Below are 22406 nucleotides of genomic sequence, written 5' to 3'. Positions count from 1 at the left end.
TTTCCCGTTAAGCATAGCATATGACATCACAATAACCTCGCTCAGAGAAATATGTAAACATAGTGGGGCTCTGGCAGAAATATTTTAGAACTTGTCTAGATTATCTGAGATATCGTTTTTAAAAAGTTATTTTATTTCTTTATATTTTATAAAACTATTATTTTATTTAAATGCTGGATGTTGTTGTTTGATGAAAGTTTCATTATAAATTACATTTAGATGAAGAGAAAATACCAATAGAGAAAATAGACAAATAACAAGTTGAAATACACTTCAATATCTACTGTGTGGTGTACTGGAACACGGGATATAGGAAACCCATGTAAATTTTAAAAAGGTCAAATATTCGGTATACAGGGCATTTCAAAAAACCTGTTTCATCTCTCGTGGGGAGATTCCTCGCGTAAAAATAAAATTTTTCATATCAACATAGGGCCGATTCTGCTTTGTTTCGTAACTACAGGGTGTTAAGTTTTAATAATCTTTCAATTTATTGTAATTTTCTTCCAAGTACTTTTAGTGATTCGATTGAAATTTTGAGGGTAAAAGTTACCGTAAGTGCTATATATTTTAATCCTAAAAAAGTGTCGATAAATTCATCTTAAAAAGTCTTCGATTTATTATAATTTAAATAATTTTTTCACAAGTGCTTTTTAGCAATTCGAATGAAATTTTATGGGTAATAATAAAATATAAGTGCGATATATTTTAATGCTAAAAAAGTGTCGACAGATTTACCAGGGACGTGCATATGGGCTATCACTGGAATATTTTTGATGATTAGACACTGTTTTTTTTTCCTTTTGATATCAAAATTGTTTAGTAATGATAATAGTAAGAGTAAGTAAGTAGGGCTGCGAACATATCTAACACAGCGGGGATGCTATTTCCAGCAAAATGTCATTTAACCATTGTAACTATTTCAGAAGTTGTGAAAATCATATTTTATACAAAATTACTCTATTTGGTACCATGTTGGTACCTTAAAATTCTTGTAAACAAAATGTTACATCGAATTTAACAATGACAAAATTACATTTTTCGCTGGTAGTTTAATTGTAGGTTTCTCTGGACCTTATTATAAAATTTTAGTAATTTGAAGGTAGATTTTTGCAAATAACATTTAAATGCCGATTCCAAATGAAACGAAATTCTAGACGAAAGCACAGAGGTGTTAACCTCTTCAAAAAATTCTAATACAACTTTTGCATAAAATTATCCATAGTAAGATATTTGACCCTTTCAGAATTTACATGGGATTTACAATGTCCCGTCTTCCGATGCCACCATACGGTAGATAAAAACATTCGTCATAATTATTATAAATATTTACAAACCTTAGTATTTGAAACATCAGCAACTTTGCTGGTTGATGGTGCGCTTGACGATGATAAAATATGGTTTGCGTTCAGTTTAGGATCGAAAGTTTTTACTGGTAATTGTTGTTTAACCCTGTAAAATATAGGTATGTTTTATTTAATATATGTTTTTATTTCGAAATATATACAGGGTGCTACAAATTCGAGGTACGAGCATTGGTATCTCCGAAACCGTAATAGATACGAAGATGGTTAAATTGGGGCAAAGTTGCGCCTTGGGATGTTCACAAAGATGCCATCAAAAAAGTTTTAAAAATTTCAAGGATTGCATTTTTTGATTGATTGAGTTTTTTGGAAAAAAAGGATTTTTTTAAAAATCAATTTTATTTTTTCCTGTCGCCACTTTTTAAAAAATAAAAAATAATAATTAGACTTTCTCATAGCCACTTTATTAGGGCTATCTGTTAATATATTTTGATTTTTAAATTAGCTGATAATTTGTGAGATACAGAGGCCAACTTAATTTATTTAAATACGGACGATATGTACACTTTATACTTTTTTTTTGTTTTGGGTACCTTAACAACAACAAAACTATTTAATTATTATTTAAAATAATTTCAAGTCCGACTCTGATTTTTTAAATTATTTAATCTGATTATATTCATGGCAACGATATTGATCAGCGCCAATTAACATTGAATAAGGAAAATCGAGCCAATTGAAATATTCAAATAAATAATATCCAGATCAGCAATTTAAAGATATTATTTTTAACTTTTTCTATTGTGAATTTGAAATCTCAGTGTACGATCTAATAATATGCATAATATTTAATCGTAGTTATTATAAATAAATAATTTCTAATAATTTTTTAATTCTACAAATCAGTTTCTAATGCCTCTAATGTTCCAAAGGGTTACCACCCTCTCTACTGAACAAATTTATTATTCGTCCAATTTTATTTATAACTCTTTGAACATATCTTCTTATACTTCCGAATGCATTTTGTACTCTTTAACTTTTCTAACTCTGTACTTAATGTTGAAGAATATTGATTTCACTTTTACAAACGCCCCTTGACAACAGGCCCAGGAACCTCGCTGGCCATTATACTGCTCTACCATTTCCAATTCGTCTTCCGGGGAAGTGATGTGATTTTTTTATATTATATTATATTTTTATTATTTATTTTATATCATTTTTATTGCATTTGATTTTCCATATTCATTGTTTTACCTAACTTCATTGTTATGTTTGAAGGCTTATCAATATTGTAATGATGAATAGATTAAATATTTAAAAAAATACAGAGCCGGCTTTAAAATTAGTTTAAATTAGTTGTGTTCAAATGTCCGAAACAAAATAAAAATATAAAGTGTAGCAAGTCATTGTACTCAGGAGACCGAGTTCTTTCAAAAACTGAAATAAAAAATGCAGGTCCGTATTTAAACAAATTAAGTCGGCCTCTGTATTTTACAAATTATCAGCTAATGTGAAAATCTAAAAATACTATCAGATAGCCCTAATAAAGTGGTTAAGAGAATGTGCAATTAGTTTTTTGATTTTCTAAAAAGTAACGACATGAAAAAATAAAATTGATTTTCAAAAAAATCCGTTTTTTTTCCAAAAAACTTGAAATTTCGAATACTTGAAATTTTTTAAACTCTTTTAATGGCATCTTTGTGAACATTCCAAGGCGCAACTTTGCCCCAATTTAACCATCTTGTATCTATTACGGTTACCGAGATACCAATACTCGTACCTCGAATTTGTAGCACCCTGTATAGTAATAAGATAAATTATGAAGGAAGGACAGGATATGTGAAGGAATTTACCGTGAATAAGTTTTTATATTACGTAATTTGACAATGTGAAACATGCGATTGGACCCTGGGGACCGGAGCTTGAGATGAGGTATTATTGGATAGAAATCGTCTTCGGAGGGAATTCGGATCTGGACAGCCCTGGAATACGTATGAAAAAGGGTGTAATTATAAATAAGAACAAAAAAAATCATGTGGCGAATCACCTGCATTATTTTGCACTTATTCATTTACACCCTATATGTATATACAGGGTGTTCCTTAATGATATGCTAATATTTAGGAGGGGGCGGGGGTGATTCTTGGACCTATTTTAAGAAAAAAAAATAATATGAATCTATGTCCTCAACATCTTAACTTGTAAGATGTTGGGTGGTAAAATTCTCAAAAACAAACATTTTTTCATAATTCTGAGGTTATTATAATTATCTTTATGGAATTTCATGCACGTCTTCTATGCATAAAACTGTATTTTTTTGGCCTACAATTTTTTGTTGTTGTACCTATCTCTTAATTTCCATTCAGCCGATGCGATGCTAGAAATGATTTCCACAAAACAATCACCGCATCAGATTTTTAGCGATTATAAGCGACATTTTACTTCAGGGTCAAGAAGTAAAATGATTTTTATTTTTTAAGCAAAAATCAGATGAAATTTTTTAGAAATGAATGAAGATTTTAAAAATAATTTTTATTCTAAGAGAAGTCAGTGGCGTACCATTTTTTCCTTCAAAAATATTCAATTCAAAATCCGTATGGACGTCACTGGTTAAAATACATAAAATTGTACATTAAAATAGGCATTTTGATGGATAGAAAACGTGTATCAAATTTCATGAAGATGTCTGTAATAGCATCGGAGTTAATATGAAAAAAAGATTTTTTTAGAAAAAATGATCACCCTGTATCTCAAAAGTTAAGGTGTTTAGGACATACATTCATATGAAGTTTTTTTCTTAGAATATGTCCAGGAATTACCCCCTTAAATATTAGCATGTCATTAAGGAACACCCAGTATGTATAAGGGGTATTTATTTGGATAAAAAGATGTTAAGGGTAAAAATTGCAGTCTAAAACATATTGTACGTGTTTAAAGCAAGAATAGGCGTTTACGCGTCTCTTTCCTTTTTTGACAATTTGGGGAAAATACCATTGAAAATACATGAAAGAAAACGTCAAATATGTAAAAGACCTAATAAAAAGAAGAAAAATAACATTTCCTTTCTCAATATCAATTTTCTATTGTTTCTGGTTAAGTTTCAATTTCTATACAAAATTTAAATATATTATGTATAGTGTGTCCCCGGATTATCTTTACAAGAGGAAAAGCTTTTATATTATTGACAATTTGGCAAAAATGCATTTTTCGTAAACAATTTTGCTTGTTCTAAAATAGTTAATCCCGTTTATACTTTTTAGAGAAAATTTAAAAATTCATGAAAAATGGTAGAATTTTTTCGTTTTTACGGTAATATATACTCTGTTTTTTTTCTCAGGTAAGATTTCGACAGACGATGACAGAAGAAAAGCAGATGACGTCCCATACCAATCTACTTATTTTACTAAAAAAAGTTTCTAATAATTTTTAAGTTATGTATGGATGGATTTAAATATAAATCCGTCATGCGTCGTGTCTTGTTGTTTTTAACCAGTTTTATTGGTTTATTTAAAAAATGACAGATCGTATTTCAATTTTATTGGTTTGACGGAATGATGAACGACAAACGGACGCCGATGCGTATGAACTCGCCTTTAGATTTTTGTCATTTTTGACGCTTGTCAAAGTCTTGCCAAATTATGTTATAAATTTGTGTCAACTTTTGTTAAATACCCTGCGTTTTGGAAGATGATGCATTTTGATTCGTATTATTACATGTGTTTTGTGTCTTTTGAAGTCAAGTGGAGGAAAAATTGAGTGAAAATTAACTCTAGACCCAGAGCACAGTTTATGGTTAATACTCGCTGCCCAGGCAGAAAGTCTTATACATTAATGAAGTTGCCATCGATAAATAATAAATGTTAATGAAGTATAAAATTTATTTAGTTCTTTGAATAAGAAGACTAAGGAAGGAGCATATCAAAAATCTTAGGTACACCGCGATGGGCCTCAAATATGGCCGACTTAAATTCCGGTTTATCAGTGTCGTTCTAATTTCATTTAAAAAAAATAAAACTATGATGTAGGGTAGATGTGGGGTAGACTCAATAATTTGTTGTTTTATTTTACGTTGTGAATAAATGTTGGTAGTTATTAAAATTGTTATAAAAATATATAATTCTAATAAAAATAGATAAGTTATAATAAGTATTTATTAACACAAACATCCGATACGCAACTGAAGCAGGTAAGTCAAATTAACGTATCTAAATTCTTTGACATCTAATCTTTGACAAGTAATAAATAAAAGCTAAAATGCAAGAAAAATATATAATTTAGTTAATTTAAGTGAATTTCATAAATGATCGGTTTACTACACGTATATATATTATATAGTCACTTACTAGCGAAAAGTTGTTCCATTATTTCACTCAATTTTTGCCGAGATCTACCGCACGCTACACAACCAACTTTTTTTAGAGTCTTTTTCGATAAATCGCGATAGTGTCACTGTTCATTTAAGTTCTGCCACAATTTCCATCTAGATTTACTACCTTTATACAACTATCAGTAGTAGAATAAATAATAAATAACATAAAATAAGCTCCGTAAAGACTGACAAATCCACAAAATTTCAAATCAAATTCAAATGTGTCAAATGAATCGTCAAACAGAACTGTCAAGGATCCCCACCCTAGAGTGCTTTTATGGTGCTTTTTCCGCCCACCATGCATGAATACATGGATAGCATTGTGCTCCTTCCTTAGTCTTCTTATTCAACGATTTAGTTCAATGATTCGGAAAGGGTGATAATAATTACCGGAAAATATGACACTTTAATAACAGCAAAAAATATGACGTTAATCAAAATCATTAATAACCATCTATCAAAGAATGAAATCGAATACGTATTACCATAGAGACCGCCTTGTGATTTTTAGAACTCATCATGGAACTCATAAAGTGATAAAATAACCAAACTTAGTGAAATAAATTAAAATATCTTTGTTACAAAGATCGTTAACAGTTAACAGCGTTTTTAAAGAAGCTTTATAGTGTTTTAAAAGTCAATTGGACTGGTTTGGGACTCCGACTTAATTTGTTTGCCCAGAAGCTCTATTCTTGACCTCATTCGCTACTTTGCTTATACGCATTGTTTTGTTATACGGCATTCTTGGATATACGAGTCATAGATAAATGAAACAAGTTTAGATTGGAAAGTGCCCATAAGGACAATGTAAACACTATTTGGCGCTATTCTTGCAACGGTCGCGACCCAAAACTTTTGAAAATTTCGGAGCGGTTCGGCTTTTTCCGGAATTATATCGCCAAATATTGTTTATTCAAATTTATTATTATTTTCGTTTAATTTTATAAATAAAATACAGTGTGTTGCATACAAGAAACTTTATTTTATATAAGGACGCATGTATGAAATACCTATGAAACATTGGAAACCGACGTTATGCCACGATCCACGATGGTTTTGGCAGTTCACAGTTCTCAGCACAGCTTTTTAAGTTTTTAATGCCACTTTTTCACAATTATCACCGGTTGGAGTAAATAAAACGTGTATTAAACTCACAAGATAGCAATAATTACTTTGAGAATGGACGCTATAAACACTTTTCGCAATTTCTTTAATTAGAGCGGTTTAGATTTTGAAAGATTATTATGATTTTTGAAGATTCTGACTTTGACAAGAGAAAATTATTTCTGTTTTTGTTTGCCGTTGTTCTTAGCGACCGCTATAGCAGCGCCAGATCGCGTATAATGGCCGCGACCCAAAATAATTTCGCGACCTAAAATTTTTACGGGCTTTCCAATCTAAACTTGTTGCATTTATCTATGATACGAGTAGTCAAGAATAGGTACCCAAACCAATTCAACTGACTATACTAATCCTAGATCATATACCGGGTGCGTCTCAAAAGTAGCTCACCCCTATAACTTTTTTATTTTTTCAGATAAATAAACGAGATTTGGTATGTTAGTATATGACATAAATTACGATTGATTGACGTATTCAATTGTTTTCGGTCACTTCCTGTTTCACCGGAAATGACTAACTTTTGATTTTTAAATGACACCCTCGGTATTTTTTTACTTTATTCGATAGTAAATGATACTCTCAATCGAATGCCATATCATATGTCAACTTTTGACATATTCGCTCAAAAACAAATTGTATTTTAAATTTCAATCTTGAGTGTCATAGCTGTGTTAAAAACACTAATTTTTAATCAAGGAACTTTGGAAAAATAAATTTGATCGTCTAATGTTTTTAGTGTCTTGTCCTAGTCGGTTAAAAGATGCCTAAATCGTATTTTTAATCATATCTCAATTTTTTCAAATGGAACGAGGGTGGCTCATTAGCATATTTGGAAAAAGCATTTTCTTAAGAATAATTTGATACCACACACTTGGTATTTTGAGTCAAATTGTCGTTATGAACCGCAGGTTACAATTTCAAATAAACCATATGCGAAAATGTCAAAAGTTGACATATGATATGTCATTCTATTCAGAGTGTCATTTTCTATCGAATAAAGTAAAAAAAATACTGCGGGTGCCATTTAAAAATCAAAAGGTGTAGTCATTTCCGGTGAAACCGGATGTGACCGAAAACAATTGAATATGTCAATCAATCCTAATTTATGTCGTATACTAACATATCTCGTTTTATCTGAAAAAATAAAAAAGTTATAGGAGTGAGCCATATTATTATGTGAGTATAGTGAGCCATTAGGACCAAGCGCATTAAAAAAACTGAACGTATTTCCAATATAATCACAAGTATTATATTTTTTTTCGTTTGAATTGGAATGGTTAATCATTGGTTAGCAAACTATAATGTATCAGTTAATCATTTAGGAATAATTATAATAGTTTTATCATGGTTTTTAACATCTTATACAACAAGTACAATTTTAAATGGTTGAAAAGGTGCAAATTAAATATCCACAGGGTGTTTCAAAAAATATGTCCAATCTCTCGTGGGGAGATTCCTCGCATAAAAATAAGATTTATTTCTTATATCAACATAGGTTCGATTCTGCTTTGTTTCGTAGCTACAGGGTGTTAAAGTCTTATTTTAAAAAAAAATGTATGCCACTGGCTTTTTAAGTCTTGCTAGCAAAATCGTGTAGGCCGTTTAATGCCGATTAAAAGTTGTATCTTGATATTTTGTCGATTTCAATCCGCTTGATGAGATAAACCAAACATATTTAAACTCAAGTTTAAATATCTTTGAGATAAACGCAATTTTGTTAATCACAATTAATGAAACGAAAATTAAAATAAACATTAATAAAATGGTGCCCGGTGGCGTAGAGGTACAGGCTCTCGTCTACCAATCTCAAGGTAGTGGTTCGAATCCTACATCAGCCGACTATTTTTATTAAAATAAAAATAGTTTGGGTACCTAGGTCGAGTCAGCCTTAAATGAGTACTTGGGATTCACAATCCTGAGGCCACTAGCCACATTACCTTCCTTGTATACCGAACAGCTCTAGCATGGTAAGCTGTACCTTGCTACTCCCAAGGCGTTAAACGCTATATACGGGAGCTATTATTATTAAAATTAAAATAAAATTAATAAATTATTTATTTAGTCTAATTTATTATTACATTTTATTAAAATACCTGTAACTTTAAAACTACGCATTTCATATTTGTTGATAACGACTCAGTGAGTACTTATTTAACATTTTGGCAAGTTAATGATATTAAACTTTCAATCAATTTTACTAACAGAAGAAAAAACTCAGTGGCGCACGTTTTTTTTTAGAAAAATATTCCAGTGATAATCCATATGCACGTCCCTGGTGAATCTGTCGACACTTTTTTAGCATTAAAATATATTGTACATATATTTTACTTATACCCTTAAAATTTCATTCGAATCGCTAAAAGCACTTGGGAGAAAATTATAATAAATCGAAAAAAAAAATTAAGACTTTAACCCCCTGTAGCCCTAGATACAAAACTAAGCAGAATCGGACCTATGTTGATATAAAAAATAAATCTTATTTTTACGTGTGGAATCTCCCCACGAGACATGGCACATGTTTTGTGAAACACCTTGTATAAGGAGAACCCTGGGAACTGTCTTAAAAATCATAAAACTGATTTTTTAAGTTTTTATATTGCAAAGAATGCAAATGTGTTCAGCTAGGAGGTAAATTTATATTTCTTTATAGTTGTATATCAATTTTTAAAATTCATATTAAAAATTTGGTGCGTGGATGTAGAGTAGCAGTACCGCGCGCGCAACAAAGTATAGGATAACAGTACGTCGTTGATACATTTGTGACAGTTTTTCTAGCTAATTACTTATCCGCGTAAGTATATTAATACGATCTAGAATAGCAGTTTTTCTAGAAGAATTAATAAGTAATTTTGCAATGAAATAAAAAAAAATGTAAACAAGCTATAACGTAGAAATATCGACTTACCGCACATTAGCTACACCCGTCAGTGGCAAGGAATAGTTATGATCGAAGTGAGCCTTGGCCGGTCTGTTCCGGAAAAAATAATTGAAAAACACATTAGAACTTCTTTTATCTTGAAAATGTGTTGAAAAATTGAATGTCTAATAATAGAAAATCACACCTAACTCAATTATTATTACTGTGATGGAAATCGAAAACAAAAACACCGTGACTTAATAAAATTATATATTCTATTTCTTAATCACAGTAAAGCGGGTATATAAAGTTTAAAAATAAAATAATGTATAATAAAGTCACTCCAATCCATATCTTTGGTTTAAAATTCAGGAATAGGTATTTCAGCTAGTAAATCAGCTAAGGAATCCTGACTCAGCTCAAAGCTTTTCGGATTTTTTTCCTTTTCCGGCTCAGACGGACCAGACGGTTCTTCACCAGTATCAAAATGCAGCAATTCTCGCTCAGATTTTTCTTGGGTCTCGCTAGAGACAGTGCCAGTTCCTTCGTCAGCAGTTGTCAAATCTATATTGACAGGAAGGTCCACGGCATCTGTGAGGTCGATATTATAGGAAACACGAGGAACGTTGGCGTAATGTTGCTGTTTATAGGGTCCCCTGGGTCCCCTTTTAGCTGCTGCTTTTCCCACATTCCTTGGCCTGAAACCAACGAACAATGTGACAGAATAAATAATTGACAGATATACTTTAAATTTTTGTTCCATATCTTTTTATAAGCAATCTTTAATTAGCGCAGGGATGGGCGTTTGCGGGTCTATTGTTTTTTTTTCTAGAAACGGCTAAGCAAGATTTGGAAGGTGCGCACGTTTTAAAAGGTCTAGGAACAAAAAGGGTTTTTAAAATAGTTTTGTGTTGTATTTTAATTAATATTGTGTGTATAGTTGGAAAATAAATTCGTTAAGTGTTTTATCGTGCGTTTTTAATAAAGGACCCCCGGAATCTGTAACAATATCTACAAGAAATAAAAAAAAATATTATTATAGTAGGTAGTAAGATGACCAAACACAATGTGCAATTTATTATAATCTTTTTTACGAAGGTCATTGACGGTTACCAGTTTTCAGAGCAGCTTTAGTAATCTGTGAACGTATTTTTTTACAGTTTTTACGTTGTTATTAAACGTAAAAATCATCCTTGTAAAAAAATTGTTTTTGCACAAAGTTTTTTTACACGTCCATCCCTGGTTTTTCTGAAGTATAATCATAGCATAATTATAATTATTAAGAAACAACTGAAAAAATCTGAAAAAAAATAAAAGTATTATTTCACTTCTGGAAAAAATATTCTATAGGTCTTAACAAAAAAAATCCTAACATCTTACGTACCTCTATAATTTTGAACTGGAACTCGATATACAATAACAAAGCCAAAACATATTTAAATTTTCTATTAGACATTCAATTTTAACACACCAATAAATAATATAAAACAAATGTGTTGAGAATTGCTTGTAATTATTTGAAACGCGTATAAAACACACAATAAGATATTCCAATGTAAAAAAGGTGTCAATATAGTAATTTTCTTGGATAAAACCGTATAAACTGATTAAATGTATGCCAGTGGCTTTAAAAACAACGATAATTCCTCAACACACACAATATTAAATATAAATATACTTACGTTGGAGGACTTTGAGTAAACTGATTTATGTGCAAAGCGCCAGAATGTCCAGGTTGAGGAATTCCATCCACTATATGTCCCGGTACTTGAGGAAAAGCTCTGGGATATTTAAATGGTACCACTGGTGGTGGCGGTGGAGGTTCTAAAGTAAAACAAATATATTATATACCGTATGATCGAGAAAAAACGGCGTCAGCGATGGCTATGAAATAAAGATCACTGTCAATTTATATGTGGAAATGTCGTCATTTCCCAGCCAACTGGACGTCGTTTTTTTTTTCGATCATACGGTATAAGAACTGAATTTTGATGAAAATGGTGCTTACCATCCTTACGATTGAATTCCTCCCAGGCAGCGTTTTTCTGTTGTTCGTTCAAATGTTCCTCAGGCTGATTGGCTAAAAGTTGTCTGTGCTCGTGCCATTTGTACAAAAATGGAAACTTCTGAATTAACTTTCCTAGAATCTGTAATAAAATAGTGTAATTTAATAGCAACAAGAATAGACAGATTTAACTGTCCAAAAAATTGTTAAAACATAAATGTTCCAAAAATTATTTTTTTATAGGATCAAATAATTTGAGTCTTAAGCTGGGTTGTCACTGCGCGAAAATATGCGAATATTTTTGGGCGACAGTCCTCGGGGATCTAGGCGAAAACAAGGTGATCGCCAGTTGGCGCGAGACAATGACAAAGTTTCTTTGGGTTGTCATTAGCAGATAATAAGAATAATAATGAACTCAATTAATTTCAAAGGCTTATTATAATTATATACAGGGTGGCGCACCTCATTCGCCTCGGTTGATTATACGAAAACGGAAAGATGTAGAAACAAAATATTTTATGAGTATATGTGGGGAGGCAATGTGCACAATTTAAAATTATTTTGAAATATACAGGGTGTTTCAGAACTAAGATCCATACCAAAGTGATATTTTTTCTTATGGAACACCCTGTATTTTATTTCATTTTTGGATTGTTAGGTCCAAAAAAGGCATTTACTATAAGGGTTAAATATCTTTAAAATCTTTGGTTTTTCAGATATTTAAAGATATTTAAATTTGTATGCTACAAGAAAATAGATTATTAACACCCTGTACATTACTTTTCAGAACTAATTCTTATGCTGAGTTGAAAGGTAGAGAAATAAACTTTACAGAAAAATGTTATTGCTTCATTAAATTTATACAGGGGTATCAAAAATTGCTGATCTATTTTAAGAATATATTTTACATAAAAACTTCGTTATTTCAAATACAACACCCTGTATTTTAAATAACTCGAAGCAGATTCAAATGCTCTTTCAAACTATATTAGGGTTTCCTATACCTAACTAGCTCAGATTTTGAATAAAGATCAATTTTTCAATAAAATGGCAACCCAGAGGGCTAGTGCCGTCATGGCAAGTTTGTAGTGACAGTTAGAAGCTATTTTCAAAATCCAAATTAGTTCATGGACTTATTTAAATTTATACCAGTTTACTTTTATTTAATTTACCTACAATAGTTTAATAAATAATATTTATTAAATATGTATTTATTATTCTATCAAGAAAAACGAAGAAGTAGCGTTCTTTGATTTATTTTACGATGACTTGTAGATATATGGATTTTCTATAAAGAGGCAATTATGGCAAATTCATTTTCTTCACTTCCAACGACAGATTTCTGCCTAATAGGTTTTTTAGAAACCACACTACCATCTCTGCGAAATAAGAAAAGTAGTTTTTCAAAGGAACGCTTATCAGGAAGATTCCTATTTGGATTTCTTTAAGCATAAGCCCTTGAGGCCAAGAAGCAATTTTTCCCACAAAATAAAATCACTAGTAACATATCTATTCGTCCACCAGCAGATACTGCTTTATTTTTCTTGATAAAATAATGAATACTTATTTATTAAACTATTGTAGGTAAATTTCAGTAAACTGTTAAAAATTATAAATAATAATGTCTATAAACTAATGTTGACTTTGGAAATAGTTACTAACTGTCACTATAAAATTGCAATAACGATACCAGCCATCTTGACTGCAATTTTATTTAAAAATCGCTTTTTATGCAAAATCTGAGCTAGATAGGTATAGGAAACCCTAATATAGTTTGAAAGAGCATTTGAATCTGCTTCAATTTATTTAAAAAAATACAGGGTGTTGCATTTGAAATAACGAAGTTTTTATATAAAATATATCCTTGAAACAGATCAGCAACTTTTGATAGCCCTGTATAAATTTAAGGAAGCAATACCATTTTTCAGTAAAGTTTATTTCCCTACCTTTAAACTCAGCATAAGAATTAATTTTGAAAAGTAATGTACAGGGTGTTAATAATCTATTCTATTGTAGCATGCAAATTTAAATATCTTTAAATATCTCAGAAACTAAAGGATTTAAACATATTTAACCCTTATGATAAATGCCTTTTTTGGGCCCAGGAGTCCAAAAATGAAAGAAAATACCGGGTGTTCCATAAGAAAAAATATAACTTTGGTATGGATCTTAGTTCTGAAACACCCTGTATGTTTCAAAATAATTTTAAATTGTACACATTGTCTTCCCACATATACCCATAGAATATTTTCTTTCTTCATCTTTCCGTTTTCGTATAATCAACCGAGGCGAATGAGGTGCGCCACCCTGTATATATATATATATATATATATCGTTTTAGCCTAATTATATTCTAAAATATATCAAATTTCTTACAAACGTAGAATTTTTCAGTTTTATATCCACGTCTATAGTTTTTCTGTTCCGTGAAAACTTGTAAAATAATAACTTACCTTATCTTCTGGTACATTAGGCAATGGTCTATCATTAAGAACCTCAGGTCTTACGGAGTAAAACTCTTGAATATCGTGCATATTATACAGTCTTTTGACCTGGTGTTTATCGACCACCCTGTGTGCAATAGCCAATTTGTTCACCTGCCTCTTATACCTTCTCTCCTCCATTGTATCCATAGCTATCAGTCTGTAAACAAACACTTCTTTGGTTTGGCCAAATCTAAATACTCTAAATACGCTCTGAACATCGTAGGAAGGATTCCAGTTCACTGAAGTGATGATCACCCTGTTGGCAGCTGTCAAATTTAAACCTAAACCGCCTACTTTAGTTGACATGATCAAAAGTCTAAAAAGTAAAAAAAAATACAGAAGCAACCCTGAACAAAATTCCTAAATTAATCGAAAAACATTGAATAAAAAGACTAAGGTAGGGGTCGTTACTACTTTTATTTCTTATATTAGAGGCGTTATAATGACGTCAGAAGACGTAATTTTTGACATTTTTGTTAGACGTTACACATGATACATTTCAGATTTGATTTTCTGCAGATTAAAAAAAAACATGTGCAATCTTTTGTGGAGAGATTTCTCACCGAAAAATAATATCTATTATTTTACATCAACATAGATTCTGGTTTGTCGCGTCAGACAACACTGGCGTGCTATAAATATTTAAATAACATTACTTACTTATACCAAAATTTAAAAAATACCAAATTTGTTTAATTTTTAATTAGAATTAGAAAATTAAGAAGAAAAACAATAAAAAATTACTAAAATCGCGCAACTATATTACAAATAACGACTGCACTGTTCTACAAGCTTGATCTACTACCGTTTAAATCGATCTTAGAGCGTCAGCATACGGGTCGTCTAGCTTTCGAAGCGGAAGAGTCTCGAACTCCGAGCGAATCTCTCTCTACTCTACCTTTGTATGTAAATAATAGTATCAAGCTGGATTTATAAACTCGGAAGTTGAGGTTCAGTTGCCGTTCAAAATGTCCAACGCGATTGTTGCGGACCCGTACCGTGTGAACTCGGCCTTAGGCTTGGCCATTCGGCTATGACTCATACGCCCACCGACGTTCGAAGAACGCCGCTAAGAATTTTCGAGATATGTCTGGACTGTCTGTTTCTCTCATATATAAGCTGAGGCCCGAAACCTGAAGGAGATAGAGATAAATAACCGATCGACACGTACAGTTACAATCGCCGCGCTAATTCAAAATAAATTTCTGATAGATAAATAATTAGATAAATTGTAAATAAGTTATAAATAGTTCTTTAAGTCTTTTAATCGTTATTGTTTTTGTTAATTAGTGTTAAATAAATTGTGACTTTCTATCCACCCGCAACCGACGAAAAACGTAACAACTGGTGTCAAGTGTGGCGTGTGTGATAGACTAGAAAAATAAAAAGACTGAAAATGGCTTCGAAAAAATTGTTAAAAGACTTGAAAGTGTCGGAATTAAAATGCATATTGGAAGAGAGGGAGTGCGAGACAGATGGAAAGAAAAGCATTTTGCAAGCCAGACTGAGAGACGTTTTGGTGGAGGAAGGTGAGGATCCTAACACATTTTGCTTTGAGTTGGAAGATGACCTTGACTCGTCCTTACAAAAATTAGAAGACAGTTTGAACGATAAAATTACAGAGAATTCTCAAAAATTAGAAGACAGTTTGAAAGATAAAATTATGGAAAATTCTCAGGATTTAATTAATATTTTAGAGGATAAAATCATAGAAAATTCTAAAGATCTACAAGCCAGTTTCAATGACAAAATACTTAATTTAGAAGAAAAGATAACAGAAAATTCCAGGGAATTAGAAGAAAAGATTATAGAGAATTTTACGGAGCTACAAGACAAAATAACACAAATTGAGGACGATGTAAATAAAAAAATCGAAATTTTAAAAGAAGAAATAGCAAAGGCAAATTCACCAAAAGGTCAAGAAACATCGGAGGCACCGAAATTAGTCGAAAATAAGTATATCTCAAAGTCAGTTATTAAGCCTCCACAGTTTGACGGAAAAACCGCTTGGGCCAATTATTTTTAACAGTTTGAGGCCGCTGCGAGAGCGAACGGATGGACAATCGCTGAAAAGGCTACCGCTTTGACTGTTGCACTGCGAGGAGATGCGACTGATATCCTGCAGACAGTGTCACCATCCGAACAGGGAGATTATCAGCAATTGGTACGACATTTAGAAATGAGGTACGGCCAAGCTCATTTGGAACATGTCTATCATTCCCAGCTAAAAAATCGCATTCAAAAAGCAAATGAGTCTCTGCAGGAGTTTGAAGCCGATGTAGCCCGTCTCGTTCGCCTTGCGTACCCTGCTACGCCCGAGAATGTTATGGAGCGGTGGGCAGTACAGGCATTCTCCGACGGCTTACGTGACAATGAGACAAGACAAGCACTTCTCCTAGCCCACCCAACGCGCTTGGTGGATGCTTTAGCACGTGCCCTAGAATTTGAGGCCGCGAAACAAAGTTCTCGGTCTCTAGTGAGAGTACGGGCGGTCAACCAATGTTCCGACGAATCCGTGGAAAGCATTGTACGGAAAGTCATGGAGGAGTACATGGGCAAGAAAGGACCGACTTGTTGCTGGAATTGCGGCCAGGCAGGACACGTAAGAAGTCACTGTAAAGAAAAGGACGTGGACCCGGTTTCGCCAAGTGTCGAATCAAAGGGACACATATCGAGCAGTACCCAACAGGTTCTCAAGTCGCATCGCTACAACACAAGTTCAACAGCATTTTTGTCAAGAATCCTGAAGGGCAGGTAGCTAGATGGATTGAACGATTACAAGAATTTGATTTCGACACAGAACATCGAGCTGGGGCGATCCATCAAAATGCCGACGCACTTTCCAGAAGACCTTGCGATAAGGACTGTAAGCATTGTTCCCGAGCAGAAGAGAAAGAAGCGAAACTCCTAAGAATAACTGTGGTTAACGATACTTGGCAACCCGAAGATCTTGCAAACGACCAAATCAATGACCCAGAATTAGGCTTAGTGATTAACTGGAAAAATGGGGACCAAAGACCAACGTGGGAGGAAGTTTGCAGATATTCGCCGAACGTGAAGTCGTACTGGGCCCAGTGGAATTCCTTGGTAATAGATGACGGGTTACTTCGCCGTGTAATCGAGAGACCAGAGGGACAAGAAGAAAGAAGACAGATCGTCATTCCAAAGAAGAGGATTCCGGAAGACTTGGAGGAAGTTCACAATGGAACCAGCGGTGGACATCTTGGTGTTACCAAGACGAAGAAGATGTGAGGGCCTGGTGCAAGAAATGTGACGTTTGCGCCGCCATCAATGGGCCACAAAAGCGCGGTAAAGCTCCAATGCGCCAGTACAATGTAGGCAGTCCTTTCGAACGAATAGCGATCGACGTGGCTGGTCCTTTCCCGGAAACGAACGATGGTAACAAATACATTGTGGTAGTAATGGATTACTTCTACTTCAGAAAATGGGTCGAGGCCTACGCGTTGCCAAATCAAGAAGCGTCCACCATTGCTGATGCCCTTGTTAAGGAATGGATCTGCAGGTTTGGTGTTCCCATGGAGCTGCATTCAGATCAGGGAAGAAACTTTGAGTCCAATCTGTTCCAAGGCGTCTGTGAAGTCCTTAACATCCGCAAGACCAGGACGACTGCTCTGCATCCACAATCCGATGGGATGGTTGAACGCATGAACAGAACCATCAACCGTTATTTGGCCAAAGTAGTCTCTGACCACCAAAGAGACTGGGACAAATTTCTTCACCTGTTCCTGTTGGCCTATCGTTCATCCGTCCAAGAATCCACAGGGCAAACGCCAGCCAGCATCGTTATGGGACGGGAAGTGCGCCTACCTTGTGACCTGAAGTTTGGTTGCCGACCGGGAGAAGATGTCGCCGGAGAAGATTATGTTCATAGACTACGCCAAACGATGGACGACATCCATCAGCGAGTCCGCCTAAATATTCAAAGCGCTAGTGACCGAATGAAGGAGCACTACGACATTCAAGCTGAACATGGAGGGTACCAACCAAGGAATTTGGTGTGGCTGTACAACCCGCAGAGACGTCGTGGATTATCTCCGAAGCTACAATCCTCGTGGGAAGGCCCATACGAAGTCATGGATAGGATCAAGGATATATAGAATAAGGATATTCGACTGGCCCAAAAAAAACGTGCCGTATTTTGTCGAGGAAGACGATTTCGTCACGACCAATGGGCGTCGAGTATTTGAAATTGAAAACATATAAATTGACGGTAACCTATGTTTTTTGACTCATTTCTTGCTCATTTCACTGACAAATGTGATGAAATTGTTATTGTAATTTATAGATCCAAAATCCAAACGTTTTTTGAATAAATAATTTATTTTAAAGTTATTTCCTAGAGGTTTGGTTTGGCCTTCTATATTCTGGTATTTGTCTACTAATAAATAATATCTTATTTTGTATTTCGATGTATGGAAATCCGCAAGTTTTGTATCTGAAGCCGCAAAGAAATTTCGTTCTATAGTGAGAAAAAATGTTATATCTTTTAGACGCGTAGAATAACAAAATTTCTTATTTCAGATGTTCTAAATGTGAGTGCTTAATGTCAAAAATTAAAATATATACTTGAAATATTTCAAGTTATACCCTTTGCCCTTTGAAGTAAACAAATATTGAAGAAAGTGTTGTGCCTTCACAGAATTTAAATTGGCATTAGGAATAGATTTCCTTGATTTAGTAATGATATTGCTCATAGAAATTGATAATATACTATTTTATATTCACTCGTTCAAGTGCTGATCTATTTTTAAATTGAATATTTATGTAAGTATTATGTATAACACGATATAAATAATTTAAGGACATAAGAAATTAAAATTTCAAGTGCCAATATTGATTATTTTTCCAGTTTTATTCAAATATATTGAAATTAATATGGAAACAAAAGTTCATAAATATTAGTTTGAAAAGCCATGTCAGAAGAGTAGGATTAAAGACAAAGTATTAAGGTAACATATATTTGCATAAAGTTTTAATAACACTGACAATTTTATTTGTTTATGTTTATTAATTAAAATTTAGTTGCAATTTATTTCATATTCTAATATTTTTGAGAAAATTTTACTTAGATACATACCTGAATATTATGCTGCTTTTTATTTTAAAGTGTGCCGACTGTGCTGTTATTTTTATACTAGTAATATTGTATACTGTAGGTATCGTATTCATATATAGTTATATATATATATATATATATATATATATATATATATATATATATATATATATATATATATATATATATATATATATATATATATATATAATATATATATCAGTAGTATAGATACTTACTTTCTTTCTATGCGTACTTATATCCTTTATAGTCTTTCTAAGTGCATATAATACTACTTTTTTAAGAGAAGGCAGTTTTTAATAATCTATTGTTAATTCCCCTAATTCTGTGTCCCCTGGTTCTGCTATACAACAATTATATATTTTTTTATCATTACTGATTTTAAAAGTTTCTTTTCAAAGAATTTGACCATATATTTTTTTTTCAGAGTAATTGGGCTGTTCCTGAACAATATTGAATATAAATATTCAAAAATATGATAAACTGCATATCCTACTAAGTAGATCAATACCAAAATTCCATTAGAGAAATAAGTTAAAATTATGTTTTACTTGTATAATTTTCTTGCTATTTGTCCACCATTATTTGTGACTTAGAAATTAAATAGTCAAAAAGAATTTAGTACCAGTTTTTATTTCCCAAAAAAAATAATTGTTAAATAATTACATATTGCTTAAGATACAGTATATTATATTGTGTTTATAGTTGATAATTCTAGTTCTTAGTTGTTTATAGTTGATAATTAACAATATTTCTGATGTTAGATATTATATTAGATAAAAAATTTAATTACCAATAGCTACCTACCTATGTAGCTGCAGATTATATATTGTGTAGTAGGTACTGTATAATTCTTTAGTTCAAGAAACAAATATCAGTACAAGTATATAACCAAAAAAATGTTGATGCAAATTCTTTGTATAACATACGTACCCCTATGGTATTCAACTTTTCATTGTTCTTTTAATTAGATACAAAATAAGCACATTAATTTGTTTATTAAACAACCAAAACTCTAACTACTTAAATTCACAATATAAATATCACAATAAATGTATAAGCTTTGATCAATTCCTATTATTAATACCTGACGACTTCATACTTTATAACTACCAATGGCTATCCTACTAACACACTAGCCAACTAATAATAAATCTGTTCTAAAAAAATACAACATAAAGACATCGTTATTGCAATAATATAGAAATATATTCCATGTATCATTAACTACCTAGGTATAAATACAATACCCACATCTTCTTTTAAGCGAATAGTGCGTTAGGAGGCAGAAATATTGCCTGCATTGTACATCGTACAAATTGGCTAGAATTTATTAATATCCATTGCAAACATTTCTCTTTCAAAGAGTCTAAATGTTTTGTCTTTTTACTGTGTCCCTGTAATATGTTATCAATTAACAGTTATCAAATATGACCTGGACAATAATAATTGTTTTAACTTTTTTTCAAACTAAACTCTTTAAACAAACTATATAAATAAAATTTATCTCATAACCTAACTTGCTGCTAGAATTTCTTGTTATTCTATGTTCCTGTATTGTTATTCTTCACATTATCAATTTCTATGAGCAATATCATTACTAAATCAAGGAAATCTATTCCTAATGCCAATTTAAATTCTGTGAAGGCACAACACTTTCTTCAATATTTGTTTACTTCCAAAAAATGTCAAAGCATATAACTTGAAATAATATATCAAGTATATATTTAAATTTTTGACATGCACTCACATTTAGAACATCTGAAATAAGAAATTTTGTAATTCTACACGTCTAAAAAGATATAATAACATTTTTCTCACTATAGAGCGAAATTTCTTTGCGGCTTCAGATAGAAAACTTGCGGATTTCCATACATCGAAATACAAAATAAGATATTATTTATTAGTAGACAAATACCAAAATATAGAAGGCCAAACCAAACTCTAGGAAATAACTTTAAAATACATTATTTTTTCAAAAAACGTTTGGATTTATAAATTACAATAATAATATCATCACATCTGTCAGTGAAATGAGTCAAAAAACATAGGTTACCGTTAATTTATATGTTTTCAATTTCAAATACTCGACGCTCATTGGTCGTGACGTAATCGTCTTCCTCGACAAAATACGGCATATTTTCCTACATAGCCCGCTATAGGGAGTTGAATATCCTTCTTCTATATATCCTTGGATAGGATTAATGACGTCGTATACCGTATCAGAAAATTGCCAAAAGGAAAACCGAGGATAGTTCATTTCAACCGTTTGAGCCCCTACCAAGGCGAAATAGAAGATCGTGCTGGGACCGTGAGAACCTGCAGCTTTGATCCCCCTGATTCGGAAATATCCTTTGACGATTTCATGGCCCGATACAACAGCAGTGAGAAGGCTCGCTATGGTGTAACCAAAGAAGAACAACGAGACCTATTTTCCGTGAATCCTGATTATTCGCTCGCTCACTGTGTGGCCCGAGATTTGCGGATGTCCAGAGGAATCGCTGCGACGTTCAATGAGAAGTTTGGGCGTGTCGGAGAACTACGCCGACAGGATCCAGAGGTTGGAAGCGTCTTGAGGCTAACCGACAATGCACATGGTCAAGCAAGACACATTTCTACCTGGTCACCAAGGAATGGTCCCCGAGTAAGCCGACTTATCTCAATCTATGGAAGACCCTAATTGAACTGAGAGAAGCCCTGCTGAACAATAACATTACACGATTAGCCATTCCGAAGCTGGCGTGTGGACTGGATGGTTTGAGTTGGCGTACAATCCGGAACATGATTGAAGTCTTGTTTAGAGATCCTCGTTTGCTGCTATAACCCAAAGCTGAGATCGGACGAGAAAACTGTAGACAGCTTTTTCTACCAGACTTCTCAATGCACCAGGGGCCATCTTTGCAAATACCTTCATTGACCGTGTACATCTCGGGACGAGCATGTACCTAAGAAGGGGGCAGTGTTGCGGACCCGTATCATGTGAACTCGGCCTTAGGCTTGGCCACTCGGCTATGACTCGTACGCCCACCGACGTTCGAAGAACGCCGCTAAGAATTTTCGAGATATGTCTTTACTGTCTGTTTCTCTCATATATAAGCTGATGCCCGAAACCTGAAGGAGATAGAGATAAATAACCGATCGACACGTACAGTTACAATCGCCGTG

General features: G+C 32.9%; 1 protein-coding gene and 2 long non-coding RNA genes across 10 annotated transcripts in view; 1 reads left to right on the top strand and 2 right to left on the bottom strand.

Moving 5' to 3' along the window:
- The window catches only part of LOC115878317 (transcriptional regulator ATRX-like), a 47140-nt gene that overhangs the window by 964 nt on the left and 23770 nt on the right, over nt 1–22406 (bottom strand). For 5 of the 8 annotated variants that reach the window (XM_030894777.1, XM_030894771.1, XM_030894772.1 and 2 more), the window contains 6 exons: nt 14111–14459; nt 11661–11799; nt 11335–11476; nt 9701–9763; nt 3158–3286; nt 1338–1452 (listed from right to left, as the gene is read on the bottom strand). In XM_030894777.1, coding sequence (XP_030750637.1) covers nt 1338–1452; nt 3158–3286; nt 9701–9763; nt 11335–11476; nt 11661–11799; nt 14111–14459 — 937 coding nt within the window. Of the gene's footprint in view, nt 1–1337; nt 1453–3157; nt 3287–9700; nt 9764–9908; nt 10351–11334; nt 11477–11660; nt 11800–14110; nt 14460–22406 lie in introns of those variants that run through there. The other 3 variants (XM_030894773.1, XM_030894775.1, XM_030894776.1) reach the window with 3 other exon arrangements.
- LOC115878338 lies at nt 18452–19858 on the top strand. Its single transcript, XR_004049499.1, has 3 exons — nt 18452–18628; nt 18686–19113; nt 19669–19858. It is a non-coding gene; the product is annotated as an uncharacterized LOC115878338 (long non-coding RNA).
- LOC115878339 lies at nt 20308–20934 on the bottom strand. Its single transcript, XR_004049500.1, has 2 exons — nt 20473–20934; nt 20308–20401 (listed from the first exon to the last, which is right to left on the bottom strand). It is a non-coding gene; the product is annotated as an uncharacterized LOC115878339 (long non-coding RNA).

The sequence above is a fragment of the Sitophilus oryzae genome, unplaced genomic scaffold (genome assembly GCF_002938485.1).
Source record: "Sitophilus oryzae breed Bouriz unplaced genomic scaffold, Soryzae_2.0 scaffold_1508_pilon_pilon, whole genome shotgun sequence".
NCBI lineage: Eukaryota > Metazoa > Arthropoda > Insecta > Coleoptera > Curculionidae > Sitophilus > Sitophilus oryzae.
Note: the sequence above shows the minus strand (reverse complement) of the source record. Positions and strands in the feature narration are given on the sequence as shown.